At 40.3% G+C, this 24,881-nt stretch overlaps 2 protein-coding genes across 3 annotated transcripts in view; both read left to right on the top strand.

Annotated features, from left to right (window-relative positions):
* PLCH1 (phospholipase C eta 1) overlaps nucleotides 1–24,881 on the top strand; it is a 262,198-nt gene that overhangs the window by 99,068 nt on the left and 138,249 nt on the right. The gene's annotated exons all lie outside the window — the stretch shown is intronic.
* LOC100459740 (histone H2A.Z-like) lies at nucleotides 7,041–7,920 on the top strand. Its single transcript, XM_054552883.2, has one exon. The coding sequence runs from the start codon at nucleotides 7,157–7,159 to the stop codon at nucleotides 7,541–7,543; it is 387 nt and encodes a 128-aa protein (XP_054408858.2). The 5' UTR covers nucleotides 7,041–7,156; the 3' UTR covers nucleotides 7,544–7,920.

The following is a 24,881-nucleotide window of genomic DNA, read 5'->3' as shown; positions in this document are numbered from 1 at the left end:
TTAGGGATCCCCTATATTAATGTTTCATGAGAGATTAGGTGGTAAGTAACTTCATATTGAAACAGAAAGCTATCTGGAAACAAAGTAAGTAAGAGTACAGCATGTTTACATTGCAGTTCATTTGCTCAGGAACATTAAGCTCCAGAGTTTTATTTTTTTCGTAATAAAACATTCTTACTAGTTTTAAAAAATTGTAATATTAATCTATGCCTATCCTTGGGAAAATTTAATACTATAGAAGTATGTGAAATAAAATATAAAAGTTCTCTTTTGAGTCATACTCCTCCACGCCACCCCCCTCCAACCCCCCAACTTGCTATTCCCCTCTGTAGATATTACAATTGACCGTTTGACAGTTTGGTGTATTTCTTTCCTAACTTATATCTGCCTTACTCTTTTAAACAACTGCATAGTTTTTAATATAATACCATGACTGTACCATGATTTAAGTAATTAGTTCTGATGGACATTTAAGTTTTTTGCTCTACAAATAATGCTATAACAGGCATTCATTTACATATGCCTTTGAATCCTTGTGCAGTGTGTAAACTTCAAGAGCTGAAGTTGCAGACTTTCAGAGTAAGAACATTTGAAATTTTGATAGATGGTGCTACATTTTTCCCCCTAGTCTATGAGAAAGCCTGTTTACTCTAGCCAACACTGGGTAATGTCAGCCTTTTAAATCCAGCCAACAGTTGAATATTATTGTTTAAATCTGCAGTTTTTTTTTTTTTTTTTTTTTTTTTTTGAGACTGAGTCTCGCTCTGTCGCCCAGGCTGGAGTACAATGGTGTGATCTTGACTCACTGCAACCTCCGCCTTCCGGATTCAAGCGATTCTCCTGCCTGACCCTCCCTAGTAGCTGGGACTGCAGGCACCTGCCACCATGCATGGCTAATTTTTATATTTTTAGTAGAGATGGGGTTTTGCCATGTTGGCCAGGCTAGTCTCGAACTCCTGACCTCAGGTAATCCACCCGCCTCGGCCTCCCATAAATCTGCATTTCTTTAAACACTAGCATTGTTGAGCATCTTTTCATGTTTATTGGTAATTTCTTCTTCTACACATAGTCTATATCCTGTAATCATTTTAATGCTGATTTATCTTTTTCTTGATTCATAACGGCTCATTGAATATGAGGTAGGTATAATGTGTGTCACATATGTTATGCATGTATTCAACTACTTTCTTTTAATTTCCTACTTCATTCATGGTATGTTTTGTCATTTTCTCTGTGGTTTAAAGGTGACTTAAGGCTTATTCCAATTCAGTGACTTGAGGCTAATTCTAGACTCCCAAGTAACATTTTCTTTGAGAGGCCTCTGGCCACCTGGTCATAGCGATTCCCACTAGATCCGCCAGTAATGATGTCTCCTGGCATGTTCTCAGGGGTAATACAAGTTGCTGGTGCTTGTTTATGACACTATTAAATTATTGTATCATATACAGATAATGCATTTTAGTAGCAAGGGCATGGATTTGGATTTGGAAGTTCTTCGTTTGGGTATTTTCCTGTGTGTACTAATTGTGTCATTGCTGGAAATTTTACTTCTGAAACAAGGATTATACCTGTCACATCTCATAGGACTGTTGTGACAGTCACATGATATAATGAGAGTAAAATAGCATAAGCTATAAAGCTGTACACATTTTTATTAGTTTCATGACTGTTTTATTTGGGGGGTTGGGGGGGCTCTTTGTGGAAGACCACTGGAAGTTGCAGAAGTGTGACCCTCTCCTCCCTCACGCCTCCCTGTGCCTGTAGCACTCACTCCCCGAGCCTTGTTAATTCTACTTCTTTTTTTTTTGAGAAGGAGTCTCACTCTGTCGCCCAGGCTGGAGTGCAGTGGCGCTATATCGGCTCACTGCAAGCTCTGCCTCCCGGGTTCATGCCATTCTCCTGCCTCAGCCTCCCCAGCAGCTGGGACTGCAGGCGCCCGTCACCACGCCTGGCTAATTTTTTGTATTTTTAGTAGAGACAGAGTTTCACAGTGTTAACCAGGATGGTCTCAATCTTCTGACCTCATGATCCGCCCACCTCAGCCTCCCAAAGTGCTGAGATTACAGGCATGAGCCACTGCGCCCGGCTATTAATTCTACTTCTTAATGGGCTTTGAATGGTTCTCTTTTTCCCAATTCCCACTACCATCATCACAGTCCAAATCAGAGTCAGATTAAAGATGGGTCAGCTGCCTGTACCAGGGTGCTGTGTGATATGGGGGAGGGGGAACTGAAATGACTAGACATATAAGATGGAGAAGTGAGACCCCTCCCTTGCAATGGCAGGGCTGCTCTGAGGTGTAGCATAGGTTGTGCATGGTGCTACTTGGGGTGTGCACACCCTGCCTGAAGGGTACATGCCTATCAGATGGTCCCTAGACCTCCTTCTAAGGGAACAAGGTCTGCTGAGTAGCATGGTTTGTTTTGTTGATCAGGTTATTATTTTAGGGCCAAAACAGAATTATATAGGACAGTGGAGGAGAGTCTGGAGTTGATGCCCAAGGGCTTCCTTGCCTCACTTTCCTCTAGCAGCTTCAGGCATGTCTAAATCAATGTTGAGGAGATATTTAATGGTTACTGGTTGAGCAGGGCCCAAATTATGAGCCTACATATCTCAGTACTGCCCTGGTCTCAGTCACCCCTTTTGTGCCTGGGTTTCTCGAATTGCCCTCTGAGCCCCCCTCTTGCCCTCCAGACTGTCCCCCAAGCCACAGCCAGGCTAACCTTTAGAAAAGGCCAGCCTCATCAGGTTACCTCCTTGCTTAAAAGCCTTCAGTGGATTTTTGTTGCTCTCAGGATGGAAACCAAGATCGCTAACATGGCCTACGAGGCCTATGTCGTTGGCCCTGCCTCCCCTCCCTGGGCATTGTCACAGCATTCTGGCAATGCTGGTCCTGCCTTGTGGCCGGCTCTGCCCCTGCTTTTCCCTGGCTGATGGTTGCTCAGCCTCAGAGCTCAGATTATCAGCCACCTCCAGTGAGAAGCCTTCTCTGACAGCCAAGCCTGTGCCAGGTCCTCTGTCATTTGCTTTCTCTTTATATCCTGCTGTGCCTTTCCATGGTACTCAGGGCAAAAATTATGAAATGCTTTGTTGTCTAATTTGTTGTTTCATGTCCATCACCCCTGCTTAATGAAGACAGGCATTCTGTCTGTCACACTCATTTTTGTATTCTTAGTACCTAGAAATACTTCTCATACACAGTAGATGCTCACCATTTATTTGCTGAAAGACAGAACATATGAATAACTGTGGCACGTAGGGAAATTTAAATGTGACCAGGCCTTTCTCCTTGTTGGAAGTTGCATGTTCACCAGGGAAGTAGGCCTTTGTAAAGGGGAAGAGTCTTTTTTCCAGGGAGGACGTCAAGACCAGAAGCTCGTAAACATAGTGAGGCTATAAATGGTCCCAGCTGTCCCTAAAACTGCCCTTTTAGGACTTCTTTTCCTTCCCAAGGCCCTAACATCTTGTGGTGATGGTTCTTCTGCCTGTTTTTATTTGTTTCTTTGTCTTCAACCTGATTTGATGAATGTAAGAGGATTGAAGCTGGACATCAGGAAATCTCCAATACTACTGCTGTTGTTCCCTGGGGACTGTGAAGAATTTAAATTCCTGAGCTCTGACCTTGTTGGCATAGTCTGGCTACCCCTAGAGCTGGGGGATTTTAAGATGACTATATTACAGTTACATTATGCTTTTCTCCCCTGTTTGATCCAAGAGTTAAATTTTCAAGTCTTCTGAGTTTTCAATGGGAAAACTTGTACAAATTCAGTTTTATTGCCTTTGGATAAATACAGCAGGTTAAAACACAAATTGCTTCTTTCAGGACCTCTACCAGAATTCCTCTGCTGCATATAGTGGGGGCAGTAAATACCAGGGAAAGGGAAGAAAGCAGGTAAAGTGCACAGGATTTAAGAATCTAGCTGTGCATTAGGATCAGAAATTCTTAGGGAGTGCTGCATGGATATTCTATTGATGCTTACAGCTACTTGAGTGAATAAAAGGAATGATATTTACTTTGTCTTACCATTGTATAATCATTTCTTTTAGTTTCAGAAGTTTTAAAAAAATTAATTTTATTAAAGACTTTTGAAAAAGTCTTGTTAAGTTTTAGAGTGAGGGTGAAGGACAGAATTAAGTATTTTCCAGTCATCAGTTAAAACCTTTTTCATATCAAAAGTCATCTGGGCATTGCTTTGCTAGGGGTCTTCATATGTATTTTTTCCTAATGCTCTTTGTGGATCTTTTTTTCTCTCTGATCTAACTTGGCTGCTTTGTTGATCTGCAAAGAAAATGCAATTTCCTGTTCATTGTGTCTTTTGGTGTAACAGATTCTGCAAGTTTAGGAGAAAGACAATGAGGAAATGTGTCTTCTGCTTGATAGTGCTGTCCCCAGAAACATTCTGATTAAATTACTATTGAATGAGGCAGTCAAGCGTCTTTCATCCTGGGAATATTAAAGTGTGTGTAGGGAGTTCTTTAAAACGTTAAGAGGACAAATGCTTGTTTTTATGGTAGAAGACCACATTCACTTTCCTTATTGACTCTCAGGTTAAGAATACATGCATTTTTTATTAGCTATGCTTTTGTATCCTCAGCTTACTGAATAGGAAAAGCAAGTGGGTTGGCCCTGCATGATACAACATTGATACAAAATTGTTTCACTCTCTGAGAAGACAGTTGGAAATCAAAAAGGAAGGTGGTGGTTAATTTTGTGCAGCTGCAACAAGTCTAGGTTCTCTATCAGTATTTGTTCTGCTGATGCATTCTATTTGTTAGATAGGAGTCACGAAGGCTATCTGTATCCATGGGGTGGGGAATTGGACTTCATCTCCCAGTGAAAGGAGTGTCCAAGAATTTGTGAATATATTTTAAAACAACCACAGGTATGTATTGTAATGTTTCTTGTGCTTCATTGCTTTATTTAACTATTTTATCCAAACCCAGCATGATATGTTTATGGGTTTATCTTTTCAGAGTATAGAGAGTGTGAGCTTGGGGCAGGAGCCAGGTTGTGTGGGAAATAAGCTGACTCGTTAGGGAGGAGGGCCAAGGAGGGCTTTGTAGACCAGGCAAAGGAGTTTTTGTTCTCTGCTTTAGGCCTGTGTTTTCCAAATGGTGGTGACTTTACCCTCTAAGTCATTTGGAGAAGTATCAGGATAAAAAGGTTATTCCTAGAAGGCCAGTTTTACTCAAGGACCGTAGGGAACTCTCATTATGGAGTTGAATGTGTGATTTCACATACTTTTTAAAGACAAAACAAGAGTCTGCAAAGGATTTGAGTGTGGGAATGAGGAGGCTGGAGTTGCACATTATGGTCGGCAGTGCTGAGAATGGGTGGGGTGAGACAGAACTGTGACACTAGCTGGTCGCTATTCAGGATGTCATTTCAGAAGTTATAGTGACAACTAAGGTGAGTGCTGAAGGACTAAACAGTGAGGACAGAGGGGGCGATGTTCAGGAAGGAGAAGGGGAGGCTTGGGCCAGTGGGTGGTTGGTGATGTCACCCAGGCATGAGCCTGAAGCCAAGAGGGTTTCATATGTAGGTGGGTGTATAACCATTTCTTTTTATTTTTTTGTATCCTAATGCTTTCACATCTGGGGCCTTGTTGACCCTGGAGGAACTGCCCCTCTCAGGGTTAGCTGATTTCTAGAGATCATAAACAGCTCTCCAGAAACACACCTTTCACATGCAAACCAACCAATCTATAGTCTATACCCTCATCATGTCCTTTATCAGTCTCTCAAACATGGGCCACCATCCACCTGCCTAATCACTCCAGGGCCAGATACCAGACATCTAAGTATAGCACCTTTCCCCCCAGATCCTGCTAAAATTATTCAAACTAGTCAATCCCAAGTCTGCTTAACCTGCCTCACTCGTTCTTTGCTTTGGAAAACAATGAAAACATTTGCCTGCATTTTGCCCTTATCCCATTCCCTTTACCTCCTGACTGGCCTTGGTGGTTCTCTGTGTGGCCACCTGCTCTCCATATTGTCTTGCCATCCCTCCTGTTTCTAGGGAACTGTGACTTTAAAAAACTTCTCCCAGCACTTTGGGAGGCTGAGGCAGGAGGACTGGAGTTCAAGCCTGGGCAACATAGTGCGACCTGGTCACTACTGAAAAAAAAAAATAGCTGGGCATGGTGGCATGTGCCTGTAGTCCTAGCTACTTGGGAGGCTGAGGTGGAAGAATCAGTCGCTTGAGCCTGGGAGGTCGAGGCTGCAGTAAGCTGTGATTGTGCCACTGCATTCTAGCCTAGGTGACAGAGCAAGACCCTGTCCCAAACAAAAACCAAAAAGCAACAACAAATAACTCCTTCCTTCATGACTAGTGATTTCTGTGACTATGTGTCTTATACTAGGAGTAAAACAAATCCCAGGTACCTATAAAAAGGTGAGGCTATGCCAGGATCAGTGGTGCACGCCTGTATTCCCAGCTACTTAGGAGGCTAAGGCAGGAGGATTGATTGAGACTGGGAGTTTGAGACTGTAGTGTGCTATGATTGTGCCTGTGAATAGCCACAGCGCTGTAGCCTGGGCAACATAGTAAAACTCCATTTCTTTAAAAAACAAAAAAGATGAAGGTCATGGAGAATTTGGTTTTAGACATATTGAGTTCAGAGTATCTTGGGGGTACTGGGATATTTGGCTGGAGATATCTAGGGGCAATTGGACATCAGGATTTTGGGCTTTGGGGAAATACCTCAATATTCCCTCTCCATTCTGTCTCGTAGGATTGTGTGAGTTGAGATCATGTATGAGAAGGGGCTTTGAAAATTAGGAAGTACCATGTAAATGATGAAGTAGCTATATCTCACCAAGAATAAGTAAAATAGAAATTTTGCTGTAACCCCTTCATGCCAATCTTTATTCAGACAGAAACATTTACAGGAATTCTACTGGCTGAATGTCACTGCCGCCACAGTGGCTCAGATTTGACTTTTAAAAAAGGAGCCTATTCTTATCAACAGAAGAGGAGAATATCAGGAAGTTAATATTTTTCACTTGTTCAGATTCAGAGACAGTAATTGTAAGTATAAACATGACAGCATAGGCAGTTTGAATCGCGGTGCGACGGAGTAGGTGGTGGGATCTCACCGTGGGTCCGATTAGCCTTTTCTCTGCCTTGCTTGCTTGAGCTTCAGCGGAATTCGAAATGGCTGGCGGTAAGGCTGGAAAGGACGCCGGAAAGGCCAAGACAAAGGCGGTTTCCCGCTCGCAGAGAGCCGGCTTGCAGTTCCCAGTGGGCCGTATTCATCGACACCTGAAATCTAGGACGACCAGTCATGGACGTGTGGGCGCGACTGCCGCTGTGTACAGCGCAGCCATCCTGGAGTACCTCACCGCAGAGGTACTTGAACTGGCAGGAAATGCATCAAAAGACTTAAAGGTAAAGCGTATTACCCCTCGTCACTTGCAACTTGCTATTCGTGGAGATGAAGAATTGGATTCTCTCATCAAGGCTACAATTGCTGGTGGTGGTGTCATTCCACACATCCAGAAATCTCTGATTGGGAAGAAAGGACAACAGAAGACTGTCTAAAGGATGCCTGGATTCCTTATTATCTCAGGACTCTAAATACTCTAACAGCTATCCAGTGTTGGTGATTCCAGTGGACTGTATCTCTGTGAAAAACACAATTTTGCCTTTTTGTAATTCTATTTGAGCAAGTTGGAAGTTTAATTAGCTTTCCAACCAACCAAATTTCTGCATTCGAGTCTTAACCATATTTAAGTGTTACTGTGGCTTCAAAGAAGCTATTGATTCTGAAGTAGTGGGTTTTGATTGAGTTGACTGTTTTTAAAAAACTGTTTGGATTTTAATTGTGATGCAGAAGTTATAGTAACAAACATTTGGTTTTGTACAGACATTATTTCCACTCTGGTGGATAAGCTCAATAAAGGTCATATCCCAAACTAGTTGTGTATTAAATTTGAAAAAACAAAACAAACAAAAAAAAAACATGACAGCATAAAATCAGTATCTGAATTTCCTTTCTTGGACATTCTTATCCTTCTCCTTCAAAAAATTGTTTCTTTAACTGTATGCTTTTTGGAATTAGTACTTTTATTTTTATTTTATTTATTTTATTTTATTTTTCAGGTGGAGTCTCGTTCTGTTGCCTAGGCTGGAGTGCAGTGAAGCGACCTCAGCTCTCTGCAACTTCTGCCTCCCAGGTTCAAGTGATTCTCCTGCCTTAGCCTCCTGAGTAGTTGGGACTACAGGCACCTGCCACTATGCCCGGCTAATTTTTGTATTTTTAGTAGGGGGTTTCACCATGTAGGCCAGGTTGGTCTTGAACTCCTGACCTCAAGTGATCTGCCTGTCTTGGCCTCCCTAAGTTCTGGGATTACAGGCATGAATCACCACACCCGGCCTCTGGAATCAGTACTTTTAAACTTCTTATACTCCAATAATTTCTCAAATTGGAGATTAAATAGCTCTGAGCTCCAGAGACTACAAATAAAAAGAGGTTGGAGCTGTGGTTCTGGGGTGTTGGAGAATGTAACCCCACCCTTCATATTCCTTCCTTTTTGCCGTGTAATGGTTTTTCCCTTTCTGCACTACAAGGTACTGCCTCTGTATGTATCCCTGTCTGTTAATATTATTGGCTCTCTTCATTCCAGTGACTGTTTTTTCCAGTGTGTGATCCAGCCATAGAAATTAATTCAGGATGTGACCTCAAGTTGCTTTTCTTTTCTGGGCCTGCATTTCACCATATCATAACAATCAGGGACTGGGCAGGATCTTTGGAGTAGAACATGCCACTGGTTGGATGGGATTGACTAAGAAAGAAAGAAGAGAAGAAAAATTACTCAATGAAGTAGACTGAAGCACTTGGTTGCCACTCATTCTTTATTCTCCAATCATATGTTTATTTGTTTATTTATTCAGCAAATATTTACTGAACATGTGCCAGGTACTGTTGGATACATTGGGAAATACAATGATGGGCAACACCAGACATGATCCCTGTTCTCATGGAGCATACATGCTGAGGCATCACACTGGCAGGTCCAATGAAATGGAAATGCAGAATATAACTAATGGAATGATTTTGAACAGTTAAAGATGAATTTCAGGGGAACTATGTTACGATATCAAGGCACTCTGAAAAGTTAATGCCAATGCCAGCAGACACACAGACAATTTTATTACCTACTTCTGACAACAAATTACCCTAAAATTAATAACTGGTTGTTATCACTTATAGTTTCTGTGAGTCAGGAATTCAGAATGCTTGGGTTAGGTGGTTCTGTCTCAGGGTATGTCATGAGTATATAGTCAGATCAGCTGAGACTGCACCATTTGCTTACTCTCAAGTTGATGCTGGCAGGAGGCTTCAGTTCTTCTTCACGTGAATGTCTCCACAGGGCTGCTTGAGTGTCCACACAACATGGTGACTGGCTAACCCCAGAGCGTAGTGATCTAAGTAACCAAGTTGGGGCCAGGTTTGGTGGCTCATGTCTGTAATCCCAGCACTTTGGAAGGCCGAGGTGGGTGGACCACTTGAGGTCAAGAGTTCGAGAACAGCCTGGCCAAAGTGGTGAAACCCCGCCTCTACTCAAAATAAAAAAATTAGTTGGGCATGGTGGCAGGTGCCTGTAATCCCAGCTACTCAAGAGGCTGAGGCAGGAGAATTGCTTGAACTCGGGAGGCGGAGGTTGCAGTGAGCCAAGATCATGCCACTACACTCCAGCCTGGTGACAGAGTGAGACTCCATTTCCAAAAAACAAATAAACAAAAAACCAACCAAAAAACAAGTTGGAAGCTGCAAGGCCCATTATGACCTAGCTTTGGAAGTCCTGCTGTGACTTTTGTCATACTCCATTGGTTACATAGACTAATTCAATGTAGGAGGACACTACCCAAAGGTATGGATATCAGGAAGCAAGGCTTTCTCAATTGTCTGGCCAGATGGACTCTCTTGGAGGTTGGCTACCACAGGCGTTGTGTCAAGATTAAGTTCAAGTATATGTGACAGAAACTCCAGATAACAGTGCCCTAAACAAGATAAGCACTCATTTTCCTACATGTAATAATCCTGGGGTAGGCAGTCCAAAACTAGCATGGTAGCTCTGTGCCCTTCCAGGTTTTGGGTTGCATTTATCATTCTGGGCTACCATCATTAGGACTTTGATAATTATTAAGCTGTGTAACATAAGGCAGAAGGATGTGTGGCTTAAGGGAAGGACTAGTTTTCTTTTTCGAGGAAGTCTTGTGATGATGAGATGGTTGCTTCAGTTCCAGCCGTCAAATCTACATTTGGATAACAGGAAGGGGCAAGGGCAAAGGATCACCTTTTAACTGAATCAGCCCCCTTTTGAAATAGCTGTCACAGAAACCCACTTATGAACTTGTGCTTATTTCACGTTAACCAAAGTTGAGTCACATGACTCATGCAAAGGATGTGGGGAATGTTTTTAAGCTGGGCACACGTGCTCCATGTTTTCTAGGTGTAAGGAGCAGTGTGTATCCCAGGTAAAAATAAAACCTCATGTTCTTTTGCTTCTCATGTAGAGCGATTGTGGACTACTAAGCCTACCTTTCTTATCAATAACACACAACACCTGCAAATGTCAGTTTCTGATTGAATGCCCATTATCTATATTTACGTATATTTTTAAATTTTTTCACTCTTCTCTATTTTGTTTCAGGAAATACAGTTATTTCTCATTTAAAGTGTGTGATTTATTTATTTATTTATTTTTATTTTTATTTTTTTGAGACAGAGTCTCGCTCTGTTGCCCAGGCTGGAGTGTAGTGGCGTGATCTCGGCTCACTGCAAGCTCCACCTCTCGGATTCACGCCATTCTCCACCTCCCGGGTTCATGCCATTCTCCCTTCCCAGTAGCTGGGACTGCAGGTGCCCACCACCACGCCTGGCTAATTTTGTTTTTGTATTTTTAGTAGAGGTGGGGTTTCACCTTGTTAGCCAGGATGGTCTTGATCTCCTGACCCTATGATCCGCCCGCCTCAGTCTCCCAAAGTGCTTGGATTACAGGCGTGAGCCACCATGCCCGGCCAATTTATTTTTTTAATTAATTAATTTTATTTTTTATTTTTAAAAAATTTCTTTTTTGGTTGGGCACGGTGGCTCACGCCTGTAATCCCAGCACTTTGGGAGGCCAAGGCAGGAGGGTCTCTTGAGGTCAGGAGTTCGAGACCAGCCTGGCCAACATGACGAAACCTCCTCTCTACTAAAAATACAAAAATTACCCAGGCGTGGTAGTGCATGCCTGTAATCCCAGCTACTAGGGAGGCTGAGGCAGGAGAATTGCTTGAACCCGGGGATGGAGGTTGCAGTGAGCTGAGATCATGCCACTGCACTCTGGGATGACAGAGTGAGACTGTCTCAAAATAAATAAATAAATAAATAAATAAAGCATTTTTTAAAAAGTTATTTTTTATTTCAATAGGTTTTTGGGGGAACAGATGCTGATTGGTTACGTGAATAAGTTCTTTGATGGTGATTTCTGAGATTTTGGTGCACCTGTCACCCAAGCATTGTACACTGTACCAATGTGTAGTCTTTTATCCCTCACCCTCCTCCCACCTTTCCCGAGTCCCCAAAGTCCATCGTGTTATTCTTATGCCTTTGCGTCCTCATAGCTTAGCTCCCACTTATGAGTGAGAACAAATGATGTTTGGTTTTTCCACTCTTGAGTTACTTCACTTAGAATAACAGTCTCCAGTTTTATCCAGGTTGCCGTGAATGCCATTGTTTCATTCCTTTTTATGGCATGCCCATTATTTCTAGGAAGACATACAATAACATAAAACTAGAATGAATATTTCCCTGATGAGATTATTTCTAGGATCTCATGAGACCTATTTTTTTAGGAGAATAAAGAGAGCATTAGATCAGTGATTCTCAAACCATAATCCCATAAAATGAACTTCTGTGAGCTAAAGTAATGTTAGATAGTTAAACTTTGATTAATGGAGATTCCCTGAATCTCCACAACACAAATTGTATAAAAACTGATGTTAGGAGATAGATACTGTCATGCATTTTTCTTAAACTTTTGCTATCTGTTTCCACTTGAATATAGACAGTTGACAAAGGAAGCCAACACTATTATTATGGAAAACTCAAATAGCAGATCATACTTGTCTGATTGCTGTTAATATTCTGCCCAGTTGTCTGCCATGTAATTGTCACTGGCATGTATGGTAGCGTTAAATATGTAAATATTCCTGGAGGAGCCTGGGTTGTATCTCACCCAGGAGATTGCTGGGTGCTGCTGTTGCTCTGCCTCCTAATGCATTGATAGTTTGTCCTGACTTCTGTGGGTTCTTGTGATCCTTAATTGGGAAATGCACTTGACCTCTGTGTCATTTGACTTTCTGTTGAATGTCATTTGACATAGAAAGCCTGAGGATGCCATTTATTTTTACGTTTGTCTCTTTTAAAATTGGCTCCCAGGAGAGAGTTTAGAGACTAATACAAGAACGATGTATTATTCAGGGTCCTCTAGAGAAACAGAACGAATTGGAGATATACAGCCATTTCTTTACAATAAATTTCTTACACACATATACACACGCAGTCATACTCTACATAACAATGTTTCAGTCAGTGATGGACTGCATATATGACAGTGGTCCCATAAGATTTTAATAGATCTGAAAAATTCCAATGGCCTAATATTTACTCTACTTCTTATTGTTATTTTAGACTATACTTCTTCTATTTATTAAAAAACAAACCAACTGGTAACTGTAAAACAGCCTCAGGCAGATCCTTCAGCAGGTATTCAGAAGAAGGCATTGTTATCACAGGGGTTGACAGCTCCATTCATGTTACTGCCCTGGAAGACCTTCCAGCAGGACAAGATGTGGAGGTGGAAAACAGTGATATTGATGATCCTGACACTGTGTAGGCCTAGGATAATATGTGTGTTTATGTCTTAGTTTTTAACAAAAGTGTTTAAAAAATTTTTTAATGGAAACAAGCTTATAGGACAAAGATGTAAAGATATCTTTGAGCAAAAATGTAAAATATTTTTGAGCAGCTGTACAATGTATGTTTTAAACTGTTATTACAAAAGTTGAATTAAAAAATTTAAAATTTATGAAGTAAAAAGTTACATTAAACTAAAGTTAATTTAGTGAAGAAAGAAAAGTATTTCTAAATACGTTTAGTGTAGCCGAGCGTGATCGCTCACGCCTGTAATCCCAGCACTTTGGGAGGCTGAGGTGGACGGATCACAAGGTCAGGAGTTCGAGACCAGCCTGACCAACATGGTGAAACCCTGTCTTTACTAAAAATACAAAAATTAGCCAGTTGTGGTTGTGCATGCCTGTAATCCCAGCTACTCAGGAGGCTGAGGCAGGAGAATTGCTTGAACCCTGAAGGCAGAGGTTGCAGTGAGCCAAAATTGCGCCTTTGCACTCCACCCTAGATGACAGAGTGAGACTCTATCTCAAAAAAAAAAAAAAAATGTTTAGTATAGCCTAAATATACAATGTTTATAAAGTCCATCATAGTGTACAGTAATGTTCCAAGCCTTCACATTCACTCATCACTCACTCACTGACTCACCCAGAGAAACTTCCAGTCCTGCAAGCAGCATTCATGCATGTGCCCCATACATTTTTTACACATTTTTTATCTTTTTTTACATATTTAAAGATATGTAAAACTTTAAGACACTTTTTTTAATCTTTTTTACTGCATTTTTAATGTACCTTTTGTATATTTAGGTATACAAATACCATTGTGTTACAGTTGTCTATAGTATTTAGTTCAGTAACATGCTGTACTGGTTTGTATACATATAGCCTAGGTGTGGAGCAGGCTATACCATCTAGGTTTGTGTACATACACTCTATGATGTTCACACAAGGATGAAATCACATAACACTACATTCCTCAGGATATATCCTTGTTGTTAAGTGATGTATGACTGTGTGTGTGCATATGTGTGTATATGTATAATCTGTATATATACATATGAGATAAAAATGAGATTTATATATAGCCAGTCCTCTGTGTCCATGGGTTCCACATCCATAAATTCAACCAACTGTGGATTGAAAATATTTTAAACAATTGCATATGTATTATACATATACAGTTTTTTTTTCTTGTCATCATTCCCTAAACAGTACAGTACAACAACTATTTACATTAGGTTTACAAGTGACCTTGAGATAATTTAAAATATATGGGAGGCTGGTGCATAGGTTATATGTAAATACTATATCATTTTATATCAGGGCCTTGAGAATCCCTAAAGATTATCCTCAGGAGGTCCTGGAAACAATCATCCATGGATACTGTGGGACGACTGTGTGTGTGTATATATATATATATAAAAATATATATATAAATATATATAAATATATATAAATATATATATATAAATATATATATAAATATATATATAAATATATATATAAATATATATATATAAATATCTATAATGAGATTTAAAGAATTGGCTCACACAATTATGGAGGCTGAAAAGTCCCATCCTCTGCCATCTGCAAGCTGGAGCCCCAGGAAAGCTGGTGGTAAATTCCAGTCCAAGCCCGAAGGCCGGAAAACCAGGCATATCAATGGTGTAAATCCCAGTCCAAGGGCGGGAGAATGCCGATGTTTCAGCTCAAGCATTTAGGCAGAGAGAGCTAGTTCAACCTTCCTCTGCCTTTTTGTTCTATTTGGGCCCTCCACAGATTGGATGATGCCCAAACACATTGGAGAGCGCAATCTGCTTTACTCTATCTACCAATTCATATGCTAACCTCCTTTGGAACTACCCTCACAGACACACCCACAAATTATGTTTAATCAGATATCTTGGCATCCTGTGGCCCAGTCAAGTTGACCCATAAAATTAACAATCACAAGTGGAGCCCCTTAAACTTCTTTCAATGAAGGTGATGGTGGAGACAATGTGGGCGAATCTGCAATTTATCCGGAGTGGTTTTTGCTTTCTACTTTCATTATACTAAAGAATGTAGTGATTTTTAATTTAAAGAAACATCTAGGCCTTGGGAAGTAGTTCAGAATGTGGATGCTGAAATCTTACTCCACCACTTATATAGGCTGTGTGACTGTGGGGAAGTTATTTAGCTTATTTATGCCTTGGTAGCTTCTGTTGTAAAATAGGGATAATAATAGCACATACCTCATAGGGTTGTTTAGATTATTAAATGACTCCAAGCATGCAAGGCACTGTGAATACTGCATTGTGAGTACCCATTAAATGCTGGGCAGATTTAGCTATTCTTTTTTTATTATTATATTAATGCATTCACTATTCTTACAACTGGGAAAAATTACTCTTGATCCATTTTTTAGTATGCCAACCTTCTGCAGCTGGTGAGTCTTAGCATTAGTGGTCTTATTTACGTTTTTGACTGATTAAACAGGATTAATTTCTTTTTTTTTTTCTTTTTATTATTATTATTATTATTATTATACTTTAGGCTCTATGGTACATGTGCGCAACGTGCAGGTAAGTTACATATGTATACATGTGCCATGCTGGTGCGCTGCACCCACCAACTCGTCATCTAGCATTAGGTATATCTCCCAATGCTATCCCTCCCCCCTCCCCCCACCCCACAACAGTCCCCGAAGTGTGATGTTCCCCTTCCTGTGTCCATGTGTTCTCATTGTTCAATTCCCACCTATGAGTGAGAATATGCGGTGTTTGGTTTTTTGTTCTTGCGATAGTTTACTGAGAATGATGATTTCCAATTTCATCCATGTCCCTACAAAGGACGTGAACTCATCATTTTTTATGGCTGCATAGTATTCCATGGTGTATATGTGCCACATTTTCTTAATCCAGTCTATCATTAAACAGGATTAATTTCTGACTAGTGTTTAATAACTTCTCTGCCAGGACCTTTGGGTTTTTTTTGAGGTTTTAGTATAAGTTTTCAATTGACAGGATCCAGGTGCCCTAAACTTGAGATTTTAAAAAGCTAAAAAAAAAATTAAATTTTTTTATTTGTTTGGATACATAACAGTTGAACATATTTATGGGGTACATGTGATATTTTGATACAGGCATACAATATGTAATGATCAAATCAGGGTACTTGGATATTCGTCACCTTAAACATTTGTCATTCTTTGTATTAGGAACATTCCAATTCTACTCATTTTCAAATGATTTCTTCTTGCTTGTTAACGTCCTTTTCTTTTAGATTGAAGAACTCCCTTTAATATTTCTTGTATGACAGGTCTGGTGTTGATAAAATTCCTCAGCTTTTGCTAATCTTGAGTTTTGATGAGGACCTCTCTCCTATCCCCCAAATTTTGACCACAAAGTAGATCAAACACAGTTAAGGAATATTTGGGCTTATCATACAGAGAGAAATATGAGGTAGTATAACACTTATGACCATTTAAGTCTAAGAAAAAAATCTATAAAGACAGGTTATAGGAAAACTTGAATTATCAAGATTTTTAATTTAAAAAAATGGTGAATACTAGGACCAGTGAAACAATCTTAAAAGGAGTTTGTTTTTGTGACTTTTTTTTTTAACGTTGAAAGTCAGTTTTAAACATGTATTCCAGGTGACACGGAGGCTATAGGGCTCAAGTAATTGTAGAAAGCTAAATTCTTTCTTATTGCAGAGCCATGATAGTCTCCATTTCAGTACATAATTTGCACTCTACTTCTTTTTAGCTAGCTTAATATTCATTTATAATCAGAAGTGTAGCGAGTCCCAAACCTTAAAGGATTTAGAAAGATTTTGTGAAATTAGCAAAATATCTGCTACCACAAATGTTATGTTATGAATTTGTTTGTTGAAATTTACTTTGACAGGCTTAGGAAAGGATCTACAACATTAAGGAAGAAATGTTGGATACCATGCTAATGGAGTAGTGGACTGATATTCTCCCTGGGCAATTCTGAAATATGGCACTATTAAATATTGGAAACTCTCTGATGACTTAACTTCTAGTCCTAATATATATTATATAATCATGGATGTTTTGGGCCAATAATCTAATAATTAACTGATGCTGGGTGACAAAGAATGAGTTTTCATGTAATGGTTAGAGATGTTACATAAAATATGCCCTTTTGAAGAGAAATAGCCTATGTGTTTAAATTATGCTAGTAGGCAGCATTACACATGAGCAGCAGATACTTCCCTGGGACAACAGACTGTTAAATAAATGACCACAAAAGCCTCCTAATTGCAATCTTCCTCCATTCTAACCCATTCTCTACTTTCAGCCAGGGTGCTGATTGTAAAGATGAGTATCCCATCGTGGGTCACTCTGCTTAAAACCTTCAGTGGCTCACAGAGCCCTCAAAGGAAGTCTAAACAATTATTACATTCACTCACTCTCATTTTAGTTTTTCTTCCACCCTGCCATTTTATCACCCAGACATCTTGGATATTGAGTCATCTCAAGGAACTCAAGGATGACCAGGCTTCACAAGAGGTGAACTAGGAGCACAGGCAGGCCTTCCTGCCCAGCTCTGATCTCCATGGCTCTCCCTGCCATCTGCCTCATTCTCTTTCTCTGTGGACTTTCTCTGCTTTGGCATGCTTGGAAATGGCCACCCTGTAGCTCCCTTGTTTAGATGTCTTTCCCGCAAGTGATCAGCAGAGATAGAGGTTTGTATAAGTCCGTTCTCACATTGCTATAAAGGAGTACCTGAGACTGGGTAATTTATAAAGACTCACAGTTCTGCAGGCTGTACAGAAAGCATGGCTGAGGAGGCCTCAGAAAACTTACAATCACGACAGAAGGCAAAGAAGAAGGAGGCATGTCTTACATGGCTGGAGCAGGAGGAAGAAAGAGAAGTGGGAGGAACCACACATTTTTAAACAACCAGATCTCGTGAGAACCCTCTCACTATCCTGAGAACAGCAAGGGGGGATATCTGCCCCCATGACTCAGTCACCTCCCACCAGGTCCCTCCTCCAACACTAGGGATGACAACTTGACATGAGATTTAGTCAGGGACACAACTGCAAACCATATCAAGGTTCTACTTCCAGTTCCCGGGAAAGTGAATCTGAAGGGCTAGAGTAAGATAGGCTCTCCTGAGCCTGGGAGATGGCCACAGGCATAGTACCGGCTGTGAAAGCAGACTGCCAGAAGAAAACACAGTCAACCTTTTGTTGCTCCCCTTAGCCCCCTCCTTCCCCTTTCATTTTCCAATGACTATAACATCAGATGTCTTCATATAGGCTTGGAGTTTGGTCTTTGGTACCAAGGACTGTGATTGCCATATACGTTGCTTATTTATTTATTTTTTGAGACAGGGTTTTGCTCTGTAGCCCAGCCTGGAATGCAGTTACATGAACGTGGCTCACTGCAGCCTTAACCTCCTGGGCTCAAGTGATCTTCCTGCCTAAGCCTCCTCTGTAGCTGGGACCATAGCCTTGCACCACCACTCCAGGCTAAGTATTTTTTATTTTTTGTGGAGACAAGATTTCACCATTTTGCCCAGGCTGGTCTTGAACTCCTGGGCTCAAGTGATCTTCCTGCGTTGGCCTCCCAAAGTGCTGGCATTACAGGTGTTAGCACCACCCCTGGCCCCTGGTTTATTTATGGGAAGCTTAAGGCAGCCAAGAACCTATCTTTCCAACAAGGTGGTATATCTTGTCAATTTTTTTCATTTACTCATTTGTTTAACCAATATTTACTAGTTATCTACATTGTTTAAGGTGCTGTAATATAGAGATGCATGGAATATAATATAATTTTATATAGTATAAAGTCCAATTTACTTTTGGGGGGAAACTGTTATATATTTAAGCTGCATTTGCTTGCTTGTCCAGGGTTATAATCCTTTATTCATTAATATTTTCCTCCAGATCTTGTTCCAATATTATGGCAGGCAGTCAAACCCTTTAATCATTTGCCTGTAAAGATGCCTCTGATTTATTCAGAAGATTTACTCATTCTAGTTAGGAGTAACTAGGAGAATAGACATGTTGGAAAAATAGAAATCTAACAGCAATGTTGCATGACATTATGAGTTTGACATTAATTAAATAACAAGAGAGTTTGTATTATCTGGGAAGCTGGAGGCTTTAAGATTATAAACATGGCAGCTAGCCCAAATCATTTCTAGAGTTGGAAGTAGCTTGAAGTTCAAGACTTCACAAATAAACATTCACATGCAAAGAGAAAAATCAGAAAAATCATAGCCTAAATCCAAAATGAAGTCACAGCTGGCTGCTTTGGAAAAAAGAAGGATGAGCTTTGTTGGCAAAGTCAGCTCTTCTGCATGTTTAAAGTCTATGTAGCAGTGTCTAAAAGAAAGCAAACCAAATTTTGATTCTCTCTTATAGCAGGCTTAAATTTAGCTCTTTGTGGAAACTGGTGGGGAACATGTACATGGTTGAAGGTATATGGTGTTATGTTTTTAAAGTTCAATGATGATAACTGTTGAAGGGGTTATATCACTAGAGCATTTATTGGGGTGATAGTGGGTAGCAGGATAGTGGGAGACCCCTACAAAGAGACCATTAGGTAAACCAATTTGTTGAATATTTGAAATCATATTCTCTTGTAGTGAGGAAGAAAGCATACTTGAACTTGCATTCTTACAATTGAACACTTAAAAACATCATTTGGAAAGCTGTGCCATGATAACCATTGTGAAATAAATAAGGGGAAGAAAGCATAACCCACCAACAAATGCCATCAGTAGATGTGCCAAAGCTGAGTGATGTTTATCATCAAGCTTTGATTTGACGATAAACATGTGCAGATCGTGTGCAAACTGTCCTCTTAACTGTTGAACTCCTTGCTTCCTTTGTGCACTGGCTAGTGCACCCAGGGATGTCAGGTGACTTTTTCATAAGAAGATGGTAGGTTAATTCCATAAAAGCGCAATTCAAGAGCCCACTTTGAATACATTTTGCGGTGGAATGTTGTCTTTGCAGTTGGTGATTTGAAAGGTTACTTTAAATCCACTGAATAAACATACTAAAGTAGGTGAGAGGTTCTTTCTTGGGTTTTGGAAAAGTGTTATTGATGTATGAGAATTGTGGCTAAGGTCATTTCCTAATCTTCAATATTAACTACAAGTTTGTCCTGTCCTCTATAGAGAAGTATAAGAATTAATTTGCTGTCTGAGGAAATAAAAATGATAAGGGACTACTCACAAAACGCATTTTCCATTGCAAAAGGGCAAAAATGCTAATTGAATGTAGGGAATATTTTCCCACTTCGAAGGAAAAATAATATGAACTTTGAATCGATTCCTTATCTACAGATATGGATCCTTATCTACATGGCATTTTATTTTGCTCATCCTTAGGACTTGTCTCATCTTTTATTAGAACAGGACCTACCATGTTTTTCTAACAATGCTGGCCTGGCCAAAGTCATATAGAACTTTTGAATTCCTTTTTACTTGATGTTGTGCCCAGGGGCTGGCCAAAGTTAAGGGTTTAGCCTCTTCTGGCACTGAGTAGTCCACAGGGAAATGGACCTCTGACTGAGGGCTCATTAATTTATCCTAGTCAGTTTTATTTTTTAATATAATTTCTGCATCCAGGTATAGTTTACAATGTTCAGACTGTATCTTTAGCTGTCAAAGGTTTACAGTCCAATCAGTTTGGGGGGAAAAGCTGCTGAGCTTTAAGCTGTTCTAAAAGTATATAATTTACACAAAAATTAGAGAAGTTGGATAGGGTGATCTATCTCTAGTGAATGACTGTTTTGTTGTTGTTCCAATTTCCAGTCCATTACAGACTGATAATTTTGTGGACTACAATAAAAATCAATTACTAAAAGTAAAAAACCGAGACATAAAAAATATAAGCTCCAAAGTGTTATTAGATTTAACAGATATAAAATTAGACTATCAAATTGTTATATAAGTTTTCTAATTTTTTTCAATATATCTACACTTATGTGAGATAAGCATACTTATCTCATGTTGTACTCATCACAAATAGTTTGCAGACTGGCATGGGATCATGCTGAGACACAAAATCTAATTTTTTTTTTGAGATGGAGTTTCACTCTTGTTGCCCAAGCTGGGGTGCAATGGCGTGATCTCGGCTCACTGCAACCTCCACTCCTGGGTTCAAGCGATTCTCCTGCTTCAGCCTCCTGAGTAGCTGGGATTACAGGTGTGAGCCACCACACCCAGCTATTTTTTTGTATTTTTAGTAGAAACGGGGTTTCTCCATGTTAGCCAGCTGGTCTTGAACTCCTGACCTCAGGTAATCCACCCGCCTCAGCCTCCCAAAGTGCTGGGATTACAGGCGAGAGCCATCACGCCTGGCCTACAAAATCTAACTACTTAGTTGTAGTAGCAAAAGTTAAATAGCACCTAGAAGCTTCCATTTAAAAAATTTCCCAAAATGATATCTTGATTTAAATTTGCTATATTTACTTTTTTCCCTAACAGCAACAATAAAAACAACAACAACAGCAACAACAACAAAACATTCACTACATTTTCCCTTTTTTTTAAACAGCACCTCAACAGGTTAATCCTATTCCAGGGAAGTCTAGGTTATCTGCCTAGTCCTGGGTGAATCTTGATCACATTGGTTATTCCAGTTTCCTGCTGAATGATTGGAGTAGGTAGGAACAAGTGACACAATGCTGGCCAATGAGATGTGAGGGAAGTTGGGAAAGTTGGGGCACTTTTGAAAAAGTTTTCTTTCCTCTTAAAAAAGATACGATGAAATGATTTGAGGATATGATGCCTGGAGCTGCTACAGCCATCTGTCCACCTATGAGTTTATGATGATTAGAGTAGAAAGATGGAAGAAACTTGGATTTTCAATGAATTATTGAATTGCTAAATAAACTAATTTTACTGCCTTCCAAATTTCTTATATGGGATTTAAAAAATTCTTTATCTTCTAAGCAATTTGTCATTCTCTTATTTGCAGCCAAAAGCATCTAAACAGTAATTTGCAATCATTCAAAGCATATATGATATTTTAATAAGGAGTTCAATTTTTAAGGAAAATCAGTAATTAATTAGATGTTTAAGAATCAATTTCCCATGCAATGCTTTACTGCAAGGCATGGCTTTTCATCAGGTGGCAGCTCTTAGGCTTGCAAGCAAAAAGACTACTAGAAGGAATGAACTGATCTCTGTAGGATTTGCTCAGTGAGCCAAATGTTTAAGAAGAAGCATATGTCACAAAAATAAGGTGTACTGCAGCTGTAAAGACTGCCTTTGTTTTGAGATATGGGATATTTCTAACCTTCAGCAGGGGTAGGTTGAATCGAGTCTGAATCTTGTTTTGAGTGTTGAGGCAAGTGCACAATGTGCGTAGTCCTCTCAGAGCAGGCTGTAGGTTATGGATCATCAGTAACCATTGGAGGCTGTGACTGAGGGGTTGCACAGTCTTTTTTAATTCCTCAGTGCTCTGCTTTCAGCCTTGAAAGTTTACTGAAATGCCCAGATGGAGGAAGATGCAAGCTGCAGGGCTTGAGAAGTACCTATGAGTATAAAAAGAACTATGACTAGGCATTTTGGGTGCTGGAGTTTGTGACAAGTAGATGGAAAGGAAAAAGAGATGGGGGCTAAATGAGGTCATATGAGTGAGTGTAGCTGGCAATAGAGCTGAGAGATTTTAGTTTTTTTTTTTTTTAATTAAGAAATGAATGACACGTTGAGTCTGCCATTATTATGTGTTAGAGATTGTCCTCAGCACTTTTCTTACATTAATTCATTGAATCCTCACCACAGTCCCATCAAACAGACAACATTATCATGCCCAGTTACAGATGAAAGAAGTGAGTCCAGTCCAGGGAAGTTAACTATCTTTTCCAAGACCCACAGCCTTCATAATTCATGCTCTTACCCATGAACCACTCTTGCCATATGGAACATTTCAACTGTATAGACAAGTCAAAGAATAGTATAGGAATCACCCGGGTATCCAGTCCTTCACTCTGTCATTTAAAGAAATACAACTTTAAAAACATAGCTGGTCCCTGAACACCTTTCTCTGCCCCCAGTTCTCCCTTTCTTTCTATGATCTTTCTGGCATGAGGCCTGGTTTGGCTTTTGGTAGAGGGGCTGGGTTTACTTTCTCATGCCTCCTGGGCCCTGCTTACTTAAACAGCAGTTCTGAGAGAAGCAGTTTTCTCCAGCCTCTGGACCCCAGAGCCAGGCTTCAGCCAGTCGTTCTAGATAGTGAGAGAACCTCTGGCCCCCTTATGGGTGGATCCTTCAGTCTTCATTTAGTCCCCACTGTCCTGTAAGTGCTCAGCAACCAGCTCCATTGCTCTCTGTTGGTCATGGTGACCTGAAGCCCCATGGTTTCAGTCCCACTAACCACGGTGAGGCCTCTGGGAAAATGGGAAGTGTAATGCTATTGATTTGGGGGAAAAAAGGCTTTTCCCACAAAACTACCCTGCGCAGTGCTTATTCCTCATTTGATGGTTACCAGTAGGCGGCGCAGTTAAGCACAGTCTGAAGCTTTGCTAACAGCACAGGTGTAACTTAGAGCAACACGCTGCTGTTTCTTGGTTGGAGGGGCTATGAAGGTCAGTCAGGCTCTTACAGCCCTCTTTTGGTCACGACATCTTATTTTCTGAGTTGTTTTGACTTGAAGAAATTAGGGTGATTGTTTTGGAAGGATACATGAAATTATTTTAAGAGTTAAATTAACTTGATATTGAAATGCAAGTTTTCTTGGCACCCATGGATGGTAAGCAGCAGGGAGTCTGCTTTAGGCTTAGTTATTGATGCTGTTAGAACAACTCAAAGGAATTTAGAGGAGACGTGGATTGCAGCCTATAATACCTTTAAGTTAAAAAAAAAAAGATGGAGTCAGGAATGCTTCACCATGGAGTTGTTTTGTTTGTTTGTTTTTTGAGACAGAGTCTCGCTCTGTTGCCGAGGAAGGAGTGCAGTGGTGCGGCTTATTGCAAACTCTGCCTACTGGCTTCAAGTGGTTCTCGTGCCTCAGCCTCCTGAGTAGCTGGGATTACAGGCATGCACCACCATACCCAGCTAATTTTTGTAGTTTAGTAGAGATGGGGTTGGCCATGTTGGCCAGGCTGGTCTCGAACTCCCGGCCTCAAGTGATCTGCCCCCTCTCAACCTCCCAAAGTGCTGGCATTATAGGCGTGGGCCAGCGTGCCTGGCCCACCATGGAGTTTCTGCTATAATTTATCTTTTGATTTATTCATCAACTACTTACCATTTACCTCTTGCCAAACACTGGCAGGTGTGGGAGATATAGCAGTAATAAAAGCATATAAAAATTCTTACCCTCATGGAACTTACATTCCAGCAGGAGAGACGGAAATAATAAAGCAAGTAGGTGTGTTTATGTTTGCGTGTGTGTGTGTGTGTGTGTGTGTGTGTGAGTGATGTTATATAATAAGTGCTGAAAAAAACAGTGAAGGAAACAGGAAAGAGTAGGTTTTTTTTTTTTTTTTTTTGAAAAAAACTAAACTGTTTCAAGGAGCATATTACCAGTGCAGAAGCAGATATACAAAGATATACAATAATCAAAATAAGATTATGACCTCGAAACTGCATAGCCTCTTAGAGCATCTCCATGCTTGGACTATGATACATTTGAGAAGGTGGGGATCTAACCAGTAGGTAGGTCTTGGTGCCCTCAGCAATGGGAGCTGTAGCTCCCTTTCTCCCCTCCAGGTTGACCCTCCTCATGATCTAAAACATCTCCTGACTGTCTCCCCTCCAGCCCCTGCAATAGGATTTATCATGGTAAAAAGAGAAAAACTTGAGTTCTTCATATTCAGGGAAGGGAAAAATCTGGAAATACGTATGGTCGACCACTGCCCTCATTGGCAATGTCAGTAGTAGGAGGGAAAGTGATTTTTCTTTTTCAGAAAAGAATTTTGATGTGTGTGTGTGTGTCTAAGTGGGATAGGCTTTGGAGATCAGCATAGCCTGGGAACTTGGCAAGTTGGAAATAAGCT

The sequence above is a fragment of the Pongo abelii genome, chromosome 2 (genome assembly GCF_028885655.2).
Source record: "Pongo abelii isolate AG06213 chromosome 2, NHGRI_mPonAbe1-v2.0_pri, whole genome shotgun sequence".
NCBI lineage: Eukaryota > Metazoa > Chordata > Mammalia > Primates > Hominidae > Pongo > Pongo abelii.
Note: the sequence above shows the minus strand (reverse complement) of the source record. Positions and strands in the feature narration are given on the sequence as shown.

Bases quoted from the DNA above. Each gene is read 5' to 3' on its own strand.
- LOC100459740 (XM_054552883.2), top strand. From the start codon at position 7,157: ATGGCTGGCGGTAAGGCTGGAAAGGACGCCGGAAAGGCCAAGACAAAG.